Source organism: Polyodon spathula, chromosome 59, assembly GCF_017654505.1.
Source record: "Polyodon spathula isolate WHYD16114869_AA chromosome 59, ASM1765450v1, whole genome shotgun sequence".
NCBI lineage: Eukaryota > Metazoa > Chordata > Actinopteri > Acipenseriformes > Polyodontidae > Polyodon > Polyodon spathula.
In genome coordinates this window covers 99,698-124,697 of record NC_054592.1, presented here as the reverse complement: position 1 = coordinate 124,697, position 25,000 = coordinate 99,698, and the positions used below count along the sequence as shown (strand labels likewise).

Here is a 25,000-nt window from a genome sequence, read left to right as displayed (position 1 = left end):
GCTTACTGATCCCAGAATCTCATCAAGCAGCTTCTTGAAGGATCCCAGGGTATTCAATCTTTTTAAATGTGACTTGTCATCGCGAGTGTCTTGAGGCACACTGACTGGTTTATTCAAATCTTTCCAGAACCGTCATCATATCATTGACTCGTTTCTGAATAATATAAGAATAATAAGTCGCCGAGCAACATTTTCCCTTCTGGCGAGTTGCTTCACCATTCTGTTAAATCTATAATCTAGAGCTTCTGCTACATTTTATTTATGCAGAGGTTCGGTGTTAATTTAGTTTACTAACATTCACTTACCCATTGCTTTTCTCTTACTTATTCTGTTAATTTCATATGTTGCTGCAAATGCGTCAGGACAAGTAATACATATTTATTTATTCACTGATTATTCATATTGCGTCTGGTGGCTAACTCCATCTTAAAGAACACTTCGCTTACTTCCCTTTCTCTTAGCCAGAGACTACTGTACTCTGTTTTAGCAACATCCCTTACAATATCTTGATCAGGTTCTCTCTAGGCTTGGTTTTACACAGACCCTGATTCACACTAATCCTAGACTGTCTTTCCTAATGTAACATTAGATAGTCTGATATTAGTGCTGATCAAGGCATGTGAATTTCTAGGTTAGAAAGGTGAGAGGTGGCTGGGGGTCCCAGGTGATACCATACCAACTGCTCCAGCAGGGTCTGTGGGACTGTGTGGTTTCGAATGCTGGACAGACTGCAGTTGAGAAAACCCAGGTGCTAACATCTCTGGAAGTGGCAGCTCAAGGGCCACAGAGATCTCCATTCAGAGCCCCAGGTTGGCAGCACTAGGGGTTTCTGGCACTCTGTACAACTGCACTGCAGACCTGCACAGTCCCAACACACTAACAGATCTTGTTTACTGTAGAGGTTTGTTTTTAAAGAGTGCCCTTCTTACATTAAGACAGGGCTGCCTTTTAGGATGCCCTAGATTAGGCTATTTATGGCTTCACCCCAAAAACCAAGGAGCATAACAAATTACAGTCCCTCACATAGGTCTTAAACACAGCCTGGCATAATGAAACAAGCGGCCTATTTTAGGAATACACATCTCACCCATCACAGCTGGAAATACAGTAACCCACTAAAAGCAAATCAGCATCAATTCACATTACTGAAAAAGATGCAACATTATTACAAGACGATTTCAGTTAGCAGGATGCTTGCTAGTTTGTGGTTTCACAAACAGCCTAGGTAGATTGTTCTTTTTTTTTTTTTTTTTCTCGGAGAAGCTCATGTGCTACAGCCCACATAAAATAAATAAATAAAAACATTTTTTTATATCCTTGTTATGGGGCTTTATGCAAAACAGCCTCCTTATTAAAATCATCATACCCATGGAAAGTTCTAACTTCACAGAGGTGGCAGAAATAGTACATGAAACAAACAGCAAGAGGTAAAGAGAGAGAGAAAGAGCCGCGTTCAATCTTATGGGCAGAGAGAACATGCCAAGTTACATCTCTTCAGCTTCCGGTGTAAACCAGGCTTCCTGTTCATCTGCTCTTCAGCGGCTGCACATGCAGGATGGGGGTGCTGAACTCAGCAGGGACTGCACTCCTTCTCCGCACGGCAGAAATGTTCTCAAAGCACAACACACTAATAACATCAACCCCCCTAAACCAGTATAGCATGCAAGCTTTGGTATAATTTAGTCTTTAAAATAACACCTTGCTCCTCCCTCTATGGGACCTGTAATTTGCTGTTCTAATTTGGTATGAAACTGGGATCAGAGTGCTTACACAGTCAAAGAGTCTGTATAGGTTTTTAAGCATTAAGATTTAAGACCTGATATAAATCGTGAAAATCTGCAGCAGTATGTTTTAGTTAAACATTTTCTGTGATCAGGACAGATCAAGCAGTGAATTTACACACAGCGCCAGACATTTCAGAAGAATTTATTTTTAGTTGATTGTCAAAGAGCCATGTTACCTAAACCACCAACGGAACACAAAATACAGTTGGGTGTTAGCCATTTTCCTAAGTTATCAGTAGCATCAAAAATACACAAAACTACAGTGCTCACAGGTAATAAATATCACGGTTTCATGATCCTAAAAGTGGTGATCAATGTAACCAGGGGCACAGTGGTCCTCAGTAACTGATGTGTGGTGAAGCTGCTTTTTATAGACTTGGAGACAGACCTCCTTACCAGCATGCCAAGTGCTAGACAGAATCCCAGGCTCAGAGCTTTCGTTATAAATGACCGATAATCACAAAGATGTTTCTTAAGGACTTCACAAGGTCTTATTTACAGTAACACACCGACTGCTGCTACCCTGCACTTAGTAAAATGCAAAAGAGGCTTGTTAATTGCACCCTGTCCAACAAACTAAATGTGAATTTTACAAGGTCAGTTGCAAACACAAAGAGAGTGTGCCACCTAATTAAGAACTCCAACAGCAGTTAAAGCGAAGCAGCAAACTGGAGAAACTGGAAACGCCCCACACCGGTCCTTAACCTATTAAAAGCCATTTTGAAGGTTTTGAAAAATCACACCACGTGTAACCGAAAGTGCTATTTTCTTCAAATCGTTATTGACACTTTTTTCAGAAAGGAAAAAACATCCACTTAAAAAAACAACAGCAGAAATAAACAACTCAGTCAATTCACTGAAGGGCTTGCAAGCAGTCTTCAGCTGTATGTTTCCTTGTGTAATTTGTTTGGAGTTGTACTGGGTGTGTTTTCAATACATTAAAAACATGACCATTTGGAGTAAATAGCTTGGAGAATCTAGCCTAGAGTGCTTCTCTAGTAACCTACAGGTAACATACTGTGCATAAGATACTAAAGGATTGAAGCCCCACACAACAGATTTCTATATGAATGGATATGATGTTGCACCACTCTCCCCTTCGCTGTGTGCTTTCAATAGTCCAGGATCTACACACATTTACCAGAGACACACTTATCAAAGTCCTCGGGGGCCTTACATTCAGTTCTGGTCAAACTCTGAAATGGGGGCTTTGTCAAGAATGAGGTCAGTTACATAATAATAATAATAATAATAATAATAATAATGTCTGAATGTAATGACATTAGGTCAAAGTTGGTGGGGAGACTTTGATCCATTTTATATATCATGTATGAGAAGCCACTCAGGCACTGTTAAAAAACTAATTGTCAAAATATCAGTGCATCTCCCACGCGCTCTGATGTCATCCATTGCTTGGCACGAAAGACAATTCTAAAGTTAAAAAAACACTTTTTTGTATTAAAACAGTAGCTACAGAATAGAATTAAACAATACAGTACAGACTAGTCAATTATCCAATCTTTGATCAACCTTACTGTCTAATCAACCGAACGCACCTGTAATCATGCGATGAATTACGTGTGGTGTATTGCACACACAGCTTCTGCTGTTAAAACGATTATGAGATTTAGCTGCCTAATAAAGGACCAGCAGACTGAGGCAAATGGAAGTTACAGAATTATTCAGACCACCGAAACCTTAGCTGGAGCATTGTGTGCTTTGAATTGTTGCAGTTAAGCAATTGAAAACAGACACCTAGCTCTTGATTTTTCTTCTGTTTCGTCAGTAAGGGCTGGAGATCTTGTCTATCTTATGGAGCAGCTAAGAACTTCTATTTTGTTCATTTCAGTTGCACGTTATTACAGTGCCTTAACGGTATCAAAGTATAGAAGCATTTTACTGAATTTCTGAAGTTTAACGATTCCTACAGTTCTGTAATGTGTCAAAGTTGTACTGAATTGTATTCTTTGAAGTCTGGTTTATGGTGCGTTTAATTTCAGTATTTCATTAACTTTACTGTAGGTGTTAATGTTAATTTAATGATTTGTAAAGCTTTCTGATTTTGTATGCTTAATGTGACAGAATAAGTTACTAGCTATGTATCATTAGTAGATACTTGTGTGTGTTAACTTTATTCTATACATTATAAAAGGTACAGTAATTGTTATTAATACCTGTTCAATTACTCGTACAAATAGATTATGCAAACCACTAGTGGTCCCAATTAGTTTGGATAATTGACTCTCTGCTGTAGTACCAAATTGTGCTAAATTCAGAGTTGCTTTTCTGATGTGACCTAGTGTCCACCGGAGGCAAAGTTGAGAGCAGCCCTAGGCTCCATTCCAATTACAAGTGTGAAAATGTTCATGGGGGTAGTTTGTTACTTTTTTGTATATTTGTAATTACAACTAATTGTAATTTAACAAAACCGTGTTGTAATTTGAACTGCAATTTCAGCAAACATTGCTACTGTGATTGTGACAGTTCCCAGGTCTGGCCAAGACCGCTGCACTCATTCCACTAGTGCCTCGGTCCCTATGTGAACTCAGGCCTCCAAAGGTGAAAGGCATGGCAGGCTAGGGTAATAGCACACTGGATTTTAATGCTCTGGCGTAGCCGATCCCAAACACTACAGGGCACACATTTCTTAAGTTCTCTGTAATTGAATGTGCACAGGAAAGCAATGCAGATTTAAAAACAGTAAAGAATGAGAGCCTTGTTAAACTAAAACCTACACTGGAAGAACTGCCCCAAACTACTTACTGTACAGAGAATGGTATGCAGAGACACGGGATGTAATTTAATTAGAAACAATAGCACAGCATTGGTAATACACTGGGAGTGTTTTTACAATATGGGCAGCATTACTAATCTGTATTAACTGGTAATTGAGGTAATCTCAGGTAAACACTGATATGAATATATATGTAAAACAAAACTTATCAAAGGGATATCTCCAAATGTGCTGCACATTTCCCCCTGTACATTTCATGAACTGATTTTCATGTCACTTGATATTCATATATATATATATATATATATATATATATATATATATATATATATATATATATATAATAGTACCAGGTCACAAGTTGACAGCTTTTTGAGACTATGTGGCCAAGTACTTTAACCAACAACTCACAGGAATATCTTAGTCTTGTTCACCATAAAGAGGGCACGCAGAAAACACAGTGTACCGGGATACACACCGGTCCCATTACAAATAGCAATACATTGTAGCCTTCCAGTTACTGCACAGTTCCACCGAGGCCAGTGCGGTACATACCCTTATTACAAAGGACAGCATTTACCAGCTGATAATGACAGGCCACTTTGCATCAAGTGGCTGTGCTCTCCAGTGCGGTATAATGAAATTCACAACACGAGAAAATGATGCATGGTACTGTAGTGTGCCTGCAGGCTCCTCGTTCACTGCTAGGGCCTGTGCTGCAGTAAGAACGTGTCATCAGCCTAAAATTAGCAGCCAGACTGGCCATGGACAGATCCATTTTAAACATACCATAAAGCCCAACTGCCAGGAGATTGAAACATCTCTACCTGTACTGACAGCAAACCACCTAGGCACAAACTTCAGGTAAAAGATTAAAACGCTGCTTAACCTTCTCACTGGGTAGGAGTACAGCTGAATACGCTACTGGGATTGGAATGTGTTTCTGATGCTACTGCTTTGTCTATTTGATAACACTTCATATGAAAATGCCAGTAGCAGTTCAATCTCCTATAAAAACACGTTGCATTATAACCGCGCAAATAACACTTTAAACCTGAAAATTGGCACATGCTTTTTAGCATTCCGCGTGCTAGTAAACATTTAAAACCACACCTTATGAGGAGTTTGCAACAGATGAGGTTATGGAATTTGCATGCGGTTGTGAAGTCTTACACAGGTGTTATAAATACAACATGGCAGTTCTGTATTCTATTAGCCATAATACTGTTATACAGTAGTGTAACCCCCATGTAGGTCCCTTTGTCTGCAGAGCAGCAATACTTACTTTCTCCTTCTATTTTGTCTGTCCCTCTGCTCCAGATGATTTGTCTCGTCTCAAGCTTGACATGAAACGTTCTCCTCTCGGGCCGCTGAGACTTTTTGGAGTAGAACAGTGTTAGGACAGTCCCGAGCTCAAGGTCTCTGCACAGGCTGTTGGCCTCAGTTTCACTCCCCATCCAGGGAACGGATCCATTGGAAAATAGATTATTCGTCGTAGCCATGGCCAGTTCCTCCAGTTTTGTTTTTTTTTTTTTTTTTTTTTTTTTTTTTTTTTTCTTTTTTTGCTCCCTTTACTAAAAAGAAATCTGCAAACTCGAGAAATTTACACCAACAATTTCCAAACGATCTTCCCCTCAAAACGATGGGCCGATCCTGAGCAGTTCACTGGTCCATTTTGTTTTAAAACTCCACAGTCACTACTCAGAACAACAATGAAACACAGTACTGTATTCCTAATGGTAGCCACCCGGTGCCACAAAAAAAGAAAGAAGTAATCCGAACTTCAGCGACCCTGCTGTATAAACGAGGGTCAAATCTTCAGTGCAATGAGTCTGCACTAACTCGGCATGTCAATAACAAAGTGCTTTTTATTCTTGATATAAATCAAAATATACATATAATTTATTAAACAACTGCTTACCAGTGACCCCTGTTCCACTGCAACCTACAGTGCGGTTATTTCGATATTTATATATGTATTTTTATTTATTTTTTTAGCCTTTTTTCATGCGGTAGCAGCACCTGCATCTGCATCAGTCCATATGAAAACCAGTCTGGCTGTACTTGCTTGCCCCGCTTCAGCAATACGGGGGTATTGATTGGATTACACTGCAGTTGTAATCCAGGTTGTATATTACAGTATTTCCACCCGTTTTGCACCCTCTTTCTTTACCTTTTTAGCCTGAAAATAACACAAGCGATTTTAACAAAAGGCGCACCGCAGAACAATAATCACTACCTCGCACTCTCATAAGATTATTATCAGCCCCTTTGGGTTCTTTTTTTTTTATATCCCGTCTATTCTCGTTGATGTTTTTCGCTCCCGGGGAAAGATTGGTGAATTTCCCTTCGCATCCTGCTTCAGAGACTCCATTGAACCATGCAAGCTGTTTTCTGAAGCGCCCTCCCCCCTTCTATGGAACAAAGCGCAGATTTGCCTCTTAAAGACACAGGGACCAGCGTGCTTTCGCCCAGACTCGTTTATTTTTATAATTTCAGGGTTTCCAGATATTCCGCTGTGCACTGTTGCTTGTGACGGGCCGCCCCGCTGTTCTCAAACTCCAAAACATATCAAATGTGACGCTAATGAGATTGAACAGCGTCAGGAGGTGCAAAGCATTTTAAAAAACAAAATATAACCTGTACTTAATCTGTGGAGTCCGTTTCAACCTTTAAGGATTGGTTACACAACGGAAGTTTGAAACGTGCAGTCCCCATGCACGTTGGTGTGCTTTATTCTGCTTCTTGTTTAAGAATTTATTTATTTTTTTTGTAATGATTAGAACATAAAGTTACACGTTTCTTATCCACTCAATAGTAGCGTTAGTAACGTGAACACACCTGTTACTCCCCAATGTCGGAACTGTCCCCTTTTTGAGTACTGTTTAATGTCCAGTTGACGTTTTCATTTCTTATATGTTGTCTTTGGTAACTCTTATTTTAAAAAAAAAAAAAATGAACTCCATACCTAAAAGTAACAAAAATACAAAGTTCACCCTTGAAATTCCTGTAGATTTTGTCATAGTTTCCAAAAGATTTATTTACATTTTTACTGTGGTTATGTCATTTCTAGTCTGTTAGGTGAAATCAGTAGTTTTTCAAACAAGCACTTACATTTAATTTACCTAACTGCAGTAAAACATTTTTGGTTTTAGCTCTATTGAAAAAAAAAAAATCTAAAACTTAGAAAACTGTATCAGTGTCTTTTTATTATTATTATTAATTTATACTCAGTTTTATGTTAAGTATAGTACTTACTGTTCAAACAAAAATGTCTCTACAGGGCCCTCTAGTGGTAAGTGTAAATGCATTTTTTTTCTTTACTGTGGATCAGGTATCCGATCCCCGTTCTCCAGTTTCCATGTGGCGGCGCCGGAACGCTAGCAAGTCAGATTGCACCCTGATGAGGGCAGTCGTTTTCATATCTAACCATCTCATGTTTTTTAGGTTGCTGTCAGATCCAAGCAGTACGTTCCTGTTTTTTTTTTTTTTTTCCCCCTCAGCAGTGTGCAGTTGTTTAGAGATCCCAAATTAACAAGTGTCAAGTCTGTAAAAAAATTAATGTCCACGTTATTTTTATCACCGGGATATATAAATCCTTGGTTTATAGTATGACAAGCTTTAGAATCAATGGTTCTTCACAAAGCATTAGCTCATGTAAAAAGACGTGTATATCATTATGAAGGCTTTCTCGGCCATTGCACAAAACACTTATATGAACATTTAACACACTGTACTGAATTTTGGCACAGCTGGTTCTAAGGAATTCAAGAACATATAGATTTAAAAAAATTGCTTGAGCAAACAATGTGTCACTTGTAGCTCTAATGCATTCTTTAAATAAAGCAAGTTTTGTTACTAGGATCCAGTTGAGCATGGGAATAAAACACTAAGACTTCCAGCCCCAGCAGTGTTGTTACAGTTTTAACATTTGCAGACAAAGTTGTTTTGTACCAGCAGTGCAGGGGAGGGTTAATGGAAAATATTGCTTATCACGTAATTATGCCTGCACCTCAGCAGCCTCCCCCGAGATGCAGAGATGACTCAGGAGTATCAGTTTCCTGGCGATCAATAACACTCAGCCAGTGTGCAGAACCACAGTGGGGTTCTGGGAGGCGCTTCACCAGACCAGCCATTTCAATTACTACTGCTTTAACAGAACCCCTTTCGTGTGAGCAGAATCTCCCACTCCTCCTTAACTAAGATCAAAAGGCTGAAAAATGGATTTCCTCAAGTCCTGGCTCAGTCTCCAACACAAAGATTGGACTGTACATTGTGTGCTTGAGGAAACAGGGTAAAAGGGCACGGCTGTAATTGATAAACCATTTCCAAAAAAAGTCACCAATACAAAAAACTGGGATCAAATCCTTCAGGACTGATAGGAGAGAGAGAGAGATTATACCTTTTGAGAAAAGTTATTACAAGTGACCTTTTTTTTTTGCAGAAATATAACTTAATTTCATCACAACCTGCGAGTAGAGCAGCCTAGTGCAGCAGGGTATTTTGTTTAATGGTTCACTTTGGAAATCAAGAAGTATACAAGCAACTGAAATGTGGAGTTTATTAAACAGTCATCCCTCTTCCTAACCATTAAGTCACAGGATTTCACTGGGAAAAAAAAAAACACCAATGCAGTACCTGTTTTCCTAACAGAGTTCCGCTTCAACTACAGACAACACAGTTCAGAGTTGTAGGATTTTTATTTTTAAATAGCCTACATGAACCCCCCCCCCCCAAAAAAAAAAAAAAAAAACCCAAAAAGAAAATCATGATTCAGAAGCAGACAGTAAGGGATAAACTACTGACAGTGGCTGAGTAACACTAAAACGATGCTCCTAAAACAAACTGATCCAGAGGAACACAATTATTTCACATTAAAACCCTTTAAAAGTTTATTTTTCTTCAATCTTTACACAATTACAAAAAATAAAAGCCCTAACTTGCTGTATCTTAGATATATATATATATATATAATTTTTTTTTGGCAAACATTCGGATCCCTCACTTACGTGTCTGACCCATGAGAAAACAAAAGCATCCCTCCCCTCACCAACAACTACACAATAACATTTTCAAGTAATAGACATGGGAGTCTGTAGTTTAAAACTGTCCTCAAAACAAAACGTTAAGTTAAAACTGCCTGGAGGCTCGGAACACTGTGGAACGTCCCAGGAGATGGGGGACAGGAAACTGCTATTTATTAAAAAGGAAACTACTATTCACATTTGAATATAAGGGGGGGGGGGGGGGGGTTCACATTCTGAAATCTAAAATGGTAAATATCCTAAATATACTGGTTTCTCCTGGCCTTTATTTTTGGGGCTACTACCCACAGAGTTCCAAGTTCAGTTTAAAATTAATAAAATACACATTCACACAACTACATACGCCCTGCTGTGTGGCCAGTTATTGCACGCATTAGCTAACCCAAGGGAGGGCTATCTCGCTTGGGTGGGGTTGGGGGGGGGGGAGGGTGTGTGTGTGGAAGTTGTGGAATTCTTCGTTTTCTTTTAAAATACAGAAGTAGTTATCAAAAATTTAAAAGGGCTGAAAATGAGACCAAATAAAATATTAAAATACACGCACACAGTTGGTTGTACACAGTAGCGATAAGGACCACAGAGTTTAAGTTGCGACCTTGGGAGCGGGGAAAACAAATCTGCTAAGCCATGGCCCCCACCCAGAGTCACACCGTAATGATTTGATCATGGGGGCAGGTTCAGGAGGGAGGGGGGGATTAGTCTGCTACAACTGCCCTCTCCTTGAAATTGAGAACAGTTTAGCCCCCCCCCCCCCCCCCCCCCCCCCCCCCCCCCCCCCGGAAGTAAAGGCCTCAGACCTGTCAAGATCCCATTCTCTCTTTCTCTTGCCAGGTCAACCTGCTTGGCAGAAGAAAAAAAAAAAAAAAAAAAAAAAAAAAAAAAAGTAAAACCATGAACGAGATTAAAATTCATAATCTTCATCGGCCATGTCGATGGCCCAGGCAAACTTCTCCCTCTGGGTTTTGTTATAGATCTTCTCAATGGGTACACCCCACTTCTTACACCTGGAAACCAAAAGAGACGGTTTCAGTTTGAACAAGGTAAGCAGCGACATCCGGCACAGCTTTGGGGGCTGCAGGACAGGCAGCTCACTGAACATTTGAAGCCCTTCTTACCACGCCACACTGATGCGGGGGTCTAGGTAGTTCAGTTTGGATGTCCCCAGAGCGATCTGCTTGTTCTCCTCTCTGTCTGTTGCCTGCACTTCAAGCTTCATTAACTGCTCCTCTAATCTTTGAACGGCTTTCTTCTTGCTCTCAACACATCTTAAAGAAAACAGAACAACTTGTAAAGGCAGGGTCCATGGGGCGTCAGTTTATGCAGTCATACATTTCATAATCCTCCAACACCGATTACTGTGTGTGTATTTGTATATTTGTAGCATCAAACCGACTAACAATATTACAAAACCCTTACAGCCACGTCTAATAACACAGTACTGAAAATACACACAGGCCAAGTCAAACCTACACATTTTGCAGACACTAACTTTTTGGTCTTCTCGTCTCTCCGGACTTTGGCGTCCGCCTTGGCGCTCTTCAGTTCTCTCCGTGACGCTGAAATTTGGTCCTTCTTGGAATCAATCTAGGGGAGGAACAGACTGTGAAAGGGAGAAGAGGGGCAGGGGCAGGACCAGAAGAACCTACAGGTTTAAAATGCAAGTCTATTCTCCAGGCATGCACAGCTGAAGGGCACTGCCTCTCTGCACCTTTACACACCTTGGTCTGCAGGTTCTGCATTGATTTCTCAAAGGTTTTCGGTGGTGCCCTCTGATGGTTACAAAGCACTGCGACGGCTCTGTTTGCTCGGTTGTAAGACAGGATCTTTGCTGGGACGTTCTCATCAGCTAAAACACAGAGAAGAAACAACTGATGAGTTTTAAAGAGAACGTCGTCATACCAAATCTCCAAGCTGCAACTCAATGGACCATCAATTAAAGGCTGCAAGGCTTACAGATAATGGGTGAACTGGATCTGATTCAGCGAAAGATCCAATTAACATACTAAGCACACCCCCTTCACACCAGCCTCAGTCGTCTATCTGACTAAAGTAACAAGGCCCAGCCTTCCAAGACCATGTCCCCAGGTCCCCTGTAGTGGGATTTCACCACGTTCAGGACAGCAAGAGGCCGAGGGCACTTACGATTGGTCAGCTCCTTGAGCTGCTGCTGCAGAGTGATGGAGGCGTTGTAGGTACGGAACACTTTGGCCGTCAGTCCGTCCATCAGCTCTTGAAGATGTTTATTCAGGATGGAAGTCTAGGGCGAGCACAGACAGGTTCATTTTTATTAAGTACTGTAATTTGGCAGTCAGAACTAATACACACATCTTGCTTTTCTGTTCGCTTTTACTTTTTTGGAAGGATCACTCACCAAATGGGGGAACAAAAAAATTGACGTAGCCAAAATGATTCAAATGCTAGCTCTAACTGGGCATCAAGCTCTTTGGCTCTAGGTGGGATATGAAGTGCTCTGATTTCAAGTAATGTGATGACAGAGACGACAAAGAGAACATTGGAACTCTAGACTCCTGCTTACATTGAGTCTGTCGAAGAGGTCGTCTTCAGGCTGCTTGTTTTCCATAAATAACTGAAGATTCTTGAAGACCTGAAACAATATTGTAGAACCAACATATAAAAATAAAGTACAATAAAACCACTGCATTAAAAACAAAACAAAACACACACACAATGGAGTAAGCTAGGATGTGGTTCTCAATAAACCCCACAAGGAGACAAACACTTCCCAGAACACCTCCAGGAGGTCCCACCAGGCATTGAGCAATCCCTTTATTATAACATTAGGAGGAGTGCTGCCAAGTCATGGAAACACAAGGACATGAAGGAAAAGAAATCAGATGATAACAAGAAATAAAAGCTACTGGTATGATACCTGCTCTGTTTACTGAAGGTGGGTATAAAGCAAACTTGAGGGTTACTGTAAACAACTAGGCCAATATCAGAGAAATTGATCCTCTATAGCAAACAGGAACAGGGGTTCAGTTTGTGAACAGTCTGCTTTTTTTACACCATACAGTATATTCTCGTGTGCTCTGTTGCAGTTTGCTTACTGGATCCTCCCCGTCTCATCTGTTAAACTCATTCCCTCTTTAGAAAACTGATTCAGGCTAATCTTTAGTTGAGAAGTATGCACCATTCCACCTAAACTTTCAAACACAGATGGGGAGCACTGACCCTTTTCTCCACAGGAACCTTGTTGTAGTAGCGGATGGAGTCCTTTCCCAGGAAGTCAAACTCGACGACAAACTCCTGGCCGTCCATCTCGGGGTAGAGCTTGATGTGTTCCACTCGCAACGAGCAGCAGCCCACTGTGTCGGCAGACTCTCCTTCCTCCTTCTCATTACCTGCTCTAAGAGCCAGCTGCGAAGAGGAGAGACAACCACACACTGAAAAGCACTGCTCAAGCAAGGGCGCCTGAACATATGCCTTCAGAAATCACACTGCAACCTCACAGGACTCCTTCAAAAAAGAGCTCCTGTTCTCATGTATGCTGGGGAGTGAACAGGTAGTACATGCACTTGGTAAGCCCTACAAACCACTTCTTTGCGCCTTTATCCTCAGCCCAGTATACATCCTCAGAGATAAGTATACACCCTGCAGCAGAGGTTGGTCTCAATGTGTACTTAATAATGACCTTGGATTAGGAGTCGCAGGTTACAGAAAATATAGGTCAAAAGTCTAGATTTCTTGCAATCCATGATCATATGCTGCAACACTAGCGCCGCTGTTTCAAGCAAGTTTTCCTGGAGTTTTTTCGGTCACCATCTGTGCACGTACATAGAAGACCAGTTGTTCCAGTTGAATTAGCCCAGACACACAGGGGCAGGTCAGGTGATGCTAAGAATCACAGGGCCCGCTGGACTCACCTTGTCAATGAAGTACAGAGCCACGGCTCTCTGGCGGATTTTCATTTCCTTGGATTTCCAGTCTTCCCGGTATTGGTTCCGGAGTCTGTCGACGCACTTCTTCAGCTTCCGGGCCGTCTCGTACTTCTGCCAGTCCTTCTCTCCCTGAAAGGAGCAAAACACACAGCGGGGTTGAGGGCCACACTCACACTCCAACAGGGTTAAAGTCGAGGCATTTCTCAGAATGAACCTGAGAATAGCAGACTGATCACATGCAAAAGCTGCCTCCGACCTTAAACAAGCGAGCCTGGTGACGTTTGGTAATTGCGAACTGAAAGAAACACAAGACAGGCTGCACTTTACCTTGATCCTGGAGCTGGGGTTCAGCATGATGTACTTGATGGAGCCCTGGATGTTCTCGTTCCACGACACCAACCATGTCACCTTGTTGTCATGCCTCACCTCCTTCCATTTGTGTCCAGCCGGGGGCAGTGGAATCTTAGAGTCTCTGAAAGCAGCAAGAACACATTCGTTAGTTCACTAAAACTACTTGGACCACCAGTTTAACAAGCAAGAGAACATACAGCAATATACAATGATTCGCTCAAGCTAATGCAGATAAAACAGTTCACTTAAATACCCTCACCACGGCTCCAATTACATTTTTACATCTAAATACACAGGGATGTAGGTTTGCAAGTGCGGAATTCTCCAAACTTGTGGCAATAAATGGTATCTGGATAAGCAACTTTGCACAAAATAAAAATAAAAAAAAAAAACATGCAAGAGCATACATTTAAATGATGCAAGAAAATATATTCACATCACACTCCTTGGACAGGCCTGCACACAACCAAGCATCTTCAGAACCGAGTACCAGTCTGGAAGCTACAAACCAGGTCCTGGACTAACCCAACCCCACCTGACTCACTTGCTACAGTTGATGATGATCTCCTCTGGCTGGATGCGTCTCTTGAGCATGCCCATCTTGGGGTGGTCCCCTCTGCCCCTAAACAGCCCGGGGGGTTCAATGCGGAAGTTGGCGATGCGTTCTTTGTGGTTGTCCATGACACAGAACCCGTATTCCTGCAGGAGTCGCTCGTTCTCCTCTTTGATTTTCTACAGTCATGGGAACAAGAGAACATGTTATTCTGTCAGCTGCTTAACTAGATAAGCCCCCCCCCCCCCCCCCCCCCAATAATGTTATTGACATACCAGTTTTTCTTGTTTACTCATCTGTTTTCTGGCTTCTGACTGTGCTTTAAAGTACTCAAACATCTCTGTAAAATCACACTTCTTAAGGTCAGTGAGGATGGACTTTTCTTCGGCGGTCATTTCCTGGTGGGGGAAAAAAAACAAAAAACTTTAAAAGTTGGTAATTATTAGGCTTCCTAGCCAAAGGCTGGGAAGCCCATTGTTAAAGTTTTTTTTTTTTTTTCCCCTCAAAACTTTAAACTGCTGCTGTTCGAGGCTGTGTGCCTGATCAGGTTCTGACTTGGCAGGTAACAAGCTGGATACATTGGCTGTCAGGTGCTGAAAAAATTTTGCTGCTGCGTCCTTGCAATTGGCGCCGTGACACATTTTTCGATAAAACCTTTCGAAATCTTCTTCTTGGGAGCCGGTGAAGTGATTGATCTGAAACTTGGCATACATCATCAACATCCAAACCTGCATCAAGTTTGCGAAGCAGAAGTTGCTGTGATAAATTTTAATGCCAAAATGGCTGCCACAAATCTTATCGAAACGCGCCCTTAACAGCAAACTGCTGCTATTTGAACACCGTTTGACCAACAAACTCCAGACATGGTAGTTATTGTCCCAGTAACAATGGAATACAAATACGTAAAAATGGTTGTTTTATAAAACAAGATGGCCGCCAGGTGAATGTTTACGTCTGAAATTTAAAACAACCTCAGTTGACAAACGATTTACTTGACTAACTTGAAACTTCAAAAGCATTATCCCTGACACTGTAGCAATACAACTGACTTAAGAAACTCACGTTAAACAAACAACATTTTTGGAAAAAAAAAAACCCTTTCAAAATCTTCTTCTGTGGAACAGTTGAAGTTGCTTATTTTAAACTTGGCACATTAGGAACTAAACACGCTTAGACGGGTACTGACACTGGGGCTTGGGAGCCATAAAACTGCCTGGTTATTTTTATTTTGTCAGTGCTTTCATCGTCGGTGTGGAGATGTTTGCTTACCTTCCGCCAGTCCTTGAAGAAGTTTTTCCGGAAGATATCCTTGGTAGTGTATTCGTGGTCCAGCATTTTAGCAAAGAATGTGGCAACCTCCTCTGCCTGTGGACTCAGCTTCATAGGTTTACCTGCGCAAAGCAAAACGCAGGCCAGGTCACTGCTGAGTAGGGGTGAATTGCGTGTAAAATAATAAAATCAGACACACTGGTTGTAGCCAGTTGCTTCAGAAATTAATTAAATACAGTGTGATTACTGATGTGGTAAACTTACTTAAATCACCCTGTATATTACTGCCAAGTATTGGATTCAATTTTTCTTCAAGTAAGATATTGATCAAAGTACTTGAATAATTTCAATTTAGTAACTACACTCTTGACTCTTATAAGCTGAAACATGTTGTTTTAAAACAAAGAAACCAGAAAATACGCTCCCGACCCCAGCAGAGGGTATGATAGCTGGTTTTCATTTCAAACCCACATCACTAGGACAGATCTTGCAAATTCATGCTTTCCACCCTCTAACCAACTTCAAACACTGATCAGATTTTTAAAAGCTTACCGTCATAATAAAATTGGACTTTACTAGGCAGAGGCTCATAGTCGGGTGCAAAGACAGGTCCTTTGTGTTCCAGAAATTTCCATTTCACTCCATCAGTGTATCGTTCCTCCTCCCACCTGGCAGGACATCCCAGAAGAGACGGAGAATCAAATCGCAAGCTTTACCTCCCTCTCGTCACCCCCCCACCCCCCTCGCTGCGTACACCTTCCGAATCAGCAGGGACACAAGGACCGACTGTTTTCTATAATCTAATCTTTCACTAGCTATGCACAGCAATAGGCAAGGACATATATGCAAACTGCCATGTTCCATTTCAGTTTGCACGGGCTTTCAAAACTTCTTTACTAAGTAGCACAGCACCTGCAGTACTAGATTCTTGAAGTGCCAGGTATTAATGGGAGGTAGGTACACAAAGAAACAGAAGGGCCCCAGACTCCACCATGTGTTTACTGAACCCACCATTTCCATTTCTCTTCTGGCTCTTTCTTGACTCTCTTCTTGCCATCAGCAGCAGCTCCTTTTTTGTCCTTGGTCTTCTTTTTGGGTTTGATATCCTGGAGAAAGGAGAACATGTATTAAATCATGAAGGGCCTCGTTTGAGGCCAGGCTACATTGTAATGTTATGACTCCTCAATGTAAAAGAAACCGAAGCCTAAAAAAAATGATAGATTTCTTGGCGTTTTCTTACGCACAGTTATGACAAAGCTCCATTTTCTTGGTGTTGAGATTCACCGTGGTGTGAAATTCCACTGGTCTAGTTAGTGTTCTACTCTCAAAAAAAGGCGCAGGCCAGTCATTTTAAAGCAGCTGAGCTTCAAATGCGAAGACTGTTAAAACCACAAGCATACCTCCTCGTCTCGTTTTCTCTTTTTTGCCGCCTTTTCGTTTTCAATCTTGATTTTTTTGGGCTTAAAGTCAGTGCTGAAAGAAAAACAGCAGTCAGAAAATGAAGCTTGTGTCCGCACCTTTAAGAGCCTAACAGGAAAGCAATTACTGCAACTGAAACTATTTACCCTTCCACTCTGGTGAGCATTCGACCCGTTTGAGGTCTGACTGGCAACTTGGCTTTCGTATCAGGACAAATATCCACTGAAAGTAAACCGGATTGTACCTTTCTAAAACAGCTGAGAGTCTGACAAATATTAAAAGAATAACTATTTCACTCTGAGGAAATACACCCTACGATTACTTAGTTTGAATGTAAAAAATACATTTTAAAATGTACTCAAATTCATTTCTTGAGATGTCTCCATAAGTGTAGCCTGGTGATCTCCTACCCAAAAACTGTAACAGTAGCCACAACCCTCTGGAAATAGGATAAGAATTTTAGTAACACTGGGGCTGTTTTTTATTTTACACCAAATTGTTTGACGGGTGTGCAATGTGAAGAAATTCGCCATCATCAACATCAAAGGAGGAGGCATCTGCCGGGTCAGTAAGCATTATTGGTCATCTTTAGCATGCTCTCCGGTAACTCTGTGCTTGAAAATCATGGTATACATGGTAATCCAAACCGAAACCCAAGATACTGAAATGCTGCACCTCATTACAAAAAAAAGGCACCTCTAATGGTGAAATTAGTGAAATGCGTTTTGATTGGAGAGATGCGAGATGTTTATCCTGTGATATTTCACAAATTTATTTTGGGATTTATAAACATTTTGGACAATTTCTGGTAAGCTTGTACTTGTGATCACCAAATCTGCCGACAGGGAGAGAAAAAAAAGAAAAAAAAAAAAAAAAAACACACACCACTAATTTGTCTAGCTTTCTGTCTGTCTAACTTTACTTTCTATGTGTATAAAACCAACCCTGACTGGCTGCTGGAGCCTTTGGCGCGACCTGTCATTCAGTAAGCAACCAATAGCTGTTTAGAACCGCTTAAAATGGACGTCTAAACGTCACCATTACATCATCGTTCATATATGAACGATTTCTAGCGCCGCTGTAGCCAAGGGGGGGATACGTGATTTTACAGATTTGAACATGTTCTGTTAAGTTTTGTACATAATCAGTTACTCAGTTAGCTCTCTACTTACTCATCGTCATCTCGCTCCCTCTTTAATGATTTGTTGTGCTTCGGGGACAGGCAATGGTTACTCTCTGGCTCTGCTTTGATGTGAGGAGGGCTTTAGAGGAGACAAGGATGAAACCCATTAAATAACTTTGATATGGGAAGATCTTGAAACATAAACACACACACATATTTAAGATCGCTCTCAAAACGCCCTCCAGTTAAAGGATGCACACAAAGTGGTCGCTCACCTCGCAAACCCGTTTTCTTTTTCCTTTTTGACCTTGGTTTCCTCACTGGAGGACTTACTCTAGATAGAAGAAAACAGAAGAAATCATTGCAGACCAGCAGAACATTTGTCACTAACTGCAATTACAATGAAACTAACTGTAGCTGAACCTTGGCACCCCTGTGTGATTGTAATTACTATAACCGACTTTTTATAATTACATTATTCTTGTATTTTCAACCACTTTTGGTGGCCCCATTTGTTTGAAAAAAGTTCTAGTGTGTTTCTGCATTTGTACCTGGGGTTACTGCTTGGTTATTTAGAATAGGTTAAATGTGTGTACTTGTTTGTGTTACATTTTAGTATAATTGAAACAAAATTGTCATTCGAATTGACCCCAGGTGTGCTTGTGACTCGACCCCGATTCAAGCCTCTGACTCAGCGAAGACCGCCGCTGCCTCACCCTCTCGTCTTTTCTCTTGTCTTTGTGTTTATCCTTGTGTTTTTCTGAGCTGCCATCTTTGTGCTTCACTTTATCCTTGTCTTTGTTTTTCTTTTCCGAGAAGTCCTTGTGTTCGCTGTGAGGAAGTCAGAAAGAGATACAGGAGTCACAGACGGACACTTTCAAATACATCTAATGACTGGAATCGTTCTCTTTTGACTCTCTGGCTCTTGGGGGGTGGGGGTGGGCTGGCAAGTTGGTCTCACTATAACTTGACTCCACTTTAGCAGACATTCCAACTTTTTTGCCAGAGGGCTGCAGGTCAGAATGTGGAGGAATTTTGTAGCTGGCAGCGGAACGGTTTTTGACAGAGGAATATGAGGGGGCAGGTCAGAACCTACTAGGAAGAACAAAGAATGACCTGAACTCACCCGGGGCTCCAGGCGATGCCACTTAGCAACATCGGCAAGCCCACTCAGCTGGAGCTCAGGTGACAGGACAGCTCTTCACAAGCCCTGATCCTCTGGGACCACCAATCATCCATGTTCTTATTTCAATTCATTTACTTTTAAATTCCGCGAGTCGTCACACAATAATCACAGGACTATTACTATCTATCTGAGGCTTGGAGTGCCATGGGCACGTTAAACCTGTGACACCTCCAACCTGACCAGCTGTGAGGTTTCACTATGAATCACTTCTACATGGAGTGTCTGTTGTGCTACACATTGAATCTTCAGGTTTTAATCAGCAGTTTCGATACCCCAGCCACGAACTCTGCAACAGCCTGGACAGAATTACCCGCGGCTACTGGCGAGGAGAGTTACAGCCTTACTGGGGAAGCTCTTCTTCCTATTATCGCATCCTCTTCTAGCAGAATTCAGATCTCATCTCATCTACCACAGCCCATTAAATAAAAGAGTTAGAAACCCAAGTTGCTGGGGGTGTAATGCAGCGATCTTTCTTTAAATACACAGGGCGCCGACTGGATTCAGCCCCTGTCCAGAGCTTGCTGTGGTTGTCGGAATATGCAATAACAGGGAAATTCACTGGCGTTACCTGTTGCTGTGCTTTGATTTCTCTCGTTCCTTGTCCTTCTTGTGATCTTTGTGTTTGTGTTCTCGGTCCTTATGCTTGTCTCTGTGTTTGTGAGAATCTGCAAGTGAAAAAGTAAAAATGTTAAAAAGGGTGAAAACATGTCAGCCAACCCTACACAAAAGTACAGTGCCTTACAACTGAATCTAAATACTGTGTTGGGTTTTATTCCAAATCAGCGTTGCCAAAAAGGATTTTTTTTAAATAAAATCTTAGCAATATACACAGCGATGATGAAAAAAGAAAGTCATTAAAAACTATAATTAAAACCAGCCACATCTTGCAACTCTCCAATACTATATTTCCACAGAACTAGCCTAAAGCAACAACAGATGGCTCCAATATGGCACAGTAATTAAATCATACCAATAATCATTGAAGAAGCCCTTTCTCTCCACAAGATATCTTTGACAGCTTATTTTTGAAAGCTCTATGGCTTTTAGCGTTTCTAAAATCCTTTTTCAAACTGCTCTGGACATCACAGTGATGGCTGGAGTTTCAAAGGCAGTTAAATGTTGACAATGCCTGCCCAGGGTGTCTGTTAGGTTACATCTGTTTGCCTACTTGTTTTGACGATCGTGGTCATTCTTGAACCTCTTTTACATACAGTTACTTGATCAAACCTGTCCAGTACACATGCATGAGATCAAAGTATTACACAATTACAGAATCTTTATGTGGTAAACGCTGCTCTTTCCAATACTTTACAGATAAAGATGCACACTCTTCTCAGACAAATATTCAACAGGTAGAGATTGTAATCGATTGGGATCTCGGCAAACAAGCCCATACAATTGATGTGTCTGTGTAGCTGATTTCCTCATGATTTTACCGGAAAGCCAATGCTGTGTCTCGGAAATCCCATATTACAGATCAATAGCTAGAATGTTGGAACTTGTTTCTGCATGTCTCACTATGCACACGATTTATTTTTAGAGGTAGTGCACATGAAAAGGATGTTATTGTTTTAAGTGTTTGACACAACACAACAAAAAGTTAAGATATCAAAAGCTGCCCTCCCACCCCCCCCTCCCCCTCCCCCCTCCCCTTAATATGACTAGAAGCCAGATCACGATTTCCCTGAATGCCCAGCCCTCCCACAGTTTTATTACAGGCCTGAGCCATCAGAAGCGAGCCAGCCCCTTACATCAGGGGATCCCTACTCCCACACAGCCAAGCAAATTCCTTGCGTGACAAGCTGGGGAAGGGAATACAAAAAGATACAGCTTCAGCACCGAAGAGCAACAAAAAGGGAGTCTCTCTGAATCAGTAATGTCACACCAGTGGAGTACGCAAACAATAACTTGTTTGTAGGTGTAGCGTATGAGGAAATAAACGTTCACAGTTCTAATAAAAAGACCTGCCAAGTCTTTATTGCAGACATTTTCGCTTTTTACTTTGATCTCTTCTACAGTAGTCTCGGTTGCCATAGTTATGTTTTTTCAGCTTACGCAAATTCCATTTCATGCACTACAGAAATCAAAAGCTGTAGCATATCCTACAGCAGCGGAGCAACCTGATTGGTTGTAAAGTTTGCGATGGTGTAGAAACTCAAACCCTGTACTGCTGTGGCCAAAACTATATACATCTGTCGTATTAAAATAAAATAAACAAGCATGTTTGGAACAAAATCCCCACTGTAAATACAAAAATCAAGATGCATCATGAAAAAGTAGACCATTAACCATAGCTGCTTTACATTTTCTAGCAAGTACGACATACGAATGGTGTCGTCCGTCTTAAATCAGATATACTCTCTAATATCATGTGGTAATAAACGGCTAAACCAAGTTCTATCACAATTAGGTTAGGTGGTTCTCTAGATATCACCAAAACTGATTTTATCCTTTAACTGAAAATAAACAAATCACCCCGTCTAGAACCTGACCCAGTGGGTGATGGCGCATTCCAACAGTGTGGAATATCTTCTGCAGCTAGACAGACACCAATAATCTTAGGCTACCCATTAAGAGAATGCACTCTTGTGCCTCAGTCAGATATCGTATCATAGCAAAAGCCATGTGGCCACTTCCGATTTGCAGGGGGTTATTTTAAACCACAAGTTGTGCAAGGCTTTATAATGGTGAGCTACAGGAAAAAGCATGCACCCACTGCACACTTCAGCAAAACTGGTGCCATTGAAGAAGAGGACAGTCAAACGTATAGTGAAAAGGTACTGAAGGGAGGGTAAAAATACTGGAAAATCCAGACACACAAAATAGGAGGCAAAAGAGGAGAAAGGAGAGAAAAAAGGGAACACTTGAGATGCATCCAAAACAAAGTCTGAGCAAAATCTCATTCAAAAAAAAAAAAAAAAAAAAAAAAAATTAAAAGAGCAGCAGCACTGTCAACGGGAGCAACTCACAAAGAACTTGAAGGGCATTCATTATGTTTTATGACTTACTTTTGTAGCACAGCACCCTTTAATTATATCTTATATTCTTGGCTTGAAGCACAAGACCCCATACACAGGTATGCACGGAAAAAGCCACCCAACCCACAGAACTCTTTCAGATAGGAGGCACAGGCAGACAGCACATTCAGAGGAGAAACGGGAGCACACAGAGAGGCTGACGTGGAAGGACAGACACACGGTTAAACAAGGCAGAAGCCGTGTCAGGGCAGACAGCAGGTCAATTACAGTGAGACCAGGAACACCTCCAGGCACTGAACAGCAAGGTGAAAAGTGTCCAAGAGGCAACATTTATCAAACACTGCACACAGGATTAGGAGAAAATTAGCATTTCAAATAAATATTTTCAATTATGACAACAAAAATGGGATTACACGCTTTTTACATTAGCAAGGAAAGGGAGCAATAAATAAGCAATTGTGCTCAACATGTGCCGTATGCGTTTAAATCCATGTGGTTTCCACACAATGATCACAAAGGTCGTAGCTTGCATGTTCTATTAAAACAACAACTGACCTGAGATCCCAGCAGAAAGCAAGAAAACACGAAAATTGTGTAGAGCAATTAGAGGCCTGCCAGCAGGCTGGAATAGTAACTATGAATGATGATTACAAGACTACCAATTGTTTTGACTACCTGAATTCAAAGCAACAGACAGGTAATAAAATGTTGATTTTCTACTCTGTGTGCATTTGTCAATGTTCCATGTGGTTTCCACACAATGATCACAAAGGTCGTAGCTTGCATGTTCTATTAAAACAACAACTGACCTGAGATCCCAGCAGAAAGCAAGAAAACACGAAAATTGTGTAGAGCAATTAGAGGCCTGCCAGCAGGCTGGAATAGTAACTATGAATGATGATTACAAGACTACCAATTGTTTTGACTACCTGAATTCAAAGCAACAGACAGGTAATAAAATGTTGATTTTCTACTCTGTGTGCATTTGTCAATGTTAATACATGCATTGATAAGTGACAGGTCTGTTTTTATATGCAGTGGTTTTACCTCTGTCTATAAACTGCTTGCCTAATTGAAGCTTCTGCTGAAGGCAGTGACAAATTCTAAAGTGACACTGTGTTCTACTTTATACCTTGTGCTGTTTGGTTTGATTTCACGTGGACAGGCTACAAGGCTATGTTCCTATGTTTAAAAAGATAACCTTCTGCATTTACTGTAGTGCATATGATCTGATACAAACACCAAGTCACTCAGCAACCACCTTCAGGGTGATATGAGAAGCCATCCTGCACACTACAGAACTCCTCAGTTTGTTTTTTCGTACAGAATTATTGCTTGTGGTTTTCTTAAGATAACAAGGTGGATAATGCACCCTCCGGAACTCATGTGTTCCAGGTACGTAGGAACTGAACCCGGGTCCCACAGGTGCAGCCTGTGTTCTTCCTACTACACTGCTGAGTACTCTGACATGGCAGGGTAACATTCATTTACTACACAGAGTTACAGTTTGTGATAAATGGCAGTGCAAAGCAGAATTTGAGTCAGTGCCTGAACTGATCACAAGAAACACAGCAAGCGTTAAACAAGACTGCTTGATCAGAGACAGGCATGATCTTGATCAGAAATGTGTCACTTCTGTATCTCTGTTGGCTCGTGAACTGCTAACTCCCAGAGCAATTCCAACAAAAACACAGTTCAATTAGGAAGCAAATGCAGGGGATTACAACTGAACTGTAGAAAATAACAGCCCCACCCAGATTAATTAGAGGTGTGGGAAAGAGAAATGTTATACACTTGGATTCGAGGTAGACGACCTCATTGTATGTAATGAAATGCCTGATGCATTGTTTGGTGAATGCTACATTCTGAAAAATGCCCAACTTTAAAAGAAGTTCTATTTTTTAATGTAGATAGTGGAAAAAAATATTGAATTCCACCTTTCAAGTTTGGTACCACCATCATTTGCACACTTGCGATTACACAATGCACTGTGGTTTAAGAATCAGTTGACGTTGATTTGGACAAGTCAGTAGAAAGCGTATTTATTTTATTACGTTACTCAACACTTCATTGAAGGTCACTCCAATAGTACTCTTAAGCCCCTTTCACACTGGCATCCTCTACCAGGGTCAGCACCTACCCGGGTCAGGACCCTCTTTCTTGTTGGTCGGCTACTTGATTTCACACTGCGTTTGATAAAGCAGGGCTGACATGGGTGACAAACGTAAGTAAACAATGTGCGTACCAATTAAACAATTACCCTACCACATCCATTCATTCATTTTATACTGACCAAGGATTATGGTTTAAACAGTTCTTTCCTCTTTAAAATCAGTGTACTATATTGAAGTGTATTATAACGCAAAGCACACTTTAAGCACAGAAGTATTTTATGACTCTTGCAGAGTTATTGTGTCTTCTGTTGCTGCAGCACAAAGTAATTATTGTTCGTTTCTCAGTATCTGTATTTACCCAGCTTAGCTTGCCTGTAGATCCTAACTTCTGACACTGATAGACTTGTGAATTATCTAGTGCTACTGGAGAAAAAAAAATTAAGAGAATCTACACTAATGCAGAAAGATCCAAGACAAAGTTAATTCACAGCAAATCAGAACTGACTATTGCAAATACTCCCACAGACCCCTTAAATGAAGACTTCTAT

General features: G+C 41.1%; 2 protein-coding genes across 2 annotated transcripts in view; both read right to left on the bottom strand.

The window, feature by feature from the left end:
- LOC121307815 (1-phosphatidylinositol 4,5-bisphosphate phosphodiesterase gamma-1-like) overlaps window positions 1-7,201 on the bottom strand; it is a 23,442-nt gene extending 16,241 nt beyond the window's left edge. The window contains exons 1-2 of the mRNA XM_041240099.1: window positions 5,692-7,201; window positions 5,346-5,365 (exon numbers count right to left, since the gene is read on the bottom strand). Coding sequence (XP_041096033.1) covers window positions 5,346-5,365; window positions 5,692-6,020 — 349 coding nt within the window. The 5' untranslated portion in view covers window positions 6,021-7,201. The remainder of the gene's footprint in view (window positions 1-5,345; window positions 5,366-5,691) is intronic.
- Window positions 7,202-9,065: 1,864 nt separating this feature from the next.
- LOC121307814 (DNA topoisomerase 1-like) lies at window positions 9,066-20,053 on the bottom strand (the record flags this gene model as incomplete). Its single annotated transcript, XM_041240098.1, has 19 exons — window positions 9,066-10,564; window positions 10,676-10,825; window positions 11,050-11,144; window positions 11,279-11,406; window positions 11,703-11,817; window positions 12,097-12,165; window positions 12,753-12,938; window positions 13,445-13,588; window positions 13,787-13,931; window positions 14,355-14,542; window positions 14,639-14,761; window positions 15,633-15,754; window positions 16,185-16,300; window positions 16,644-16,738; window positions 17,033-17,105; window positions 18,224-18,313; window positions 18,450-18,508; window positions 18,891-19,005; window positions 19,929-20,053. Coding segments are annotated over 19 exons (2,241 nt in total), but the record flags the coding sequence as incomplete, so codon positions are not given.
- Between the last annotated feature and the right edge of the window lie 4,947 nt (window positions 20,054-25,000).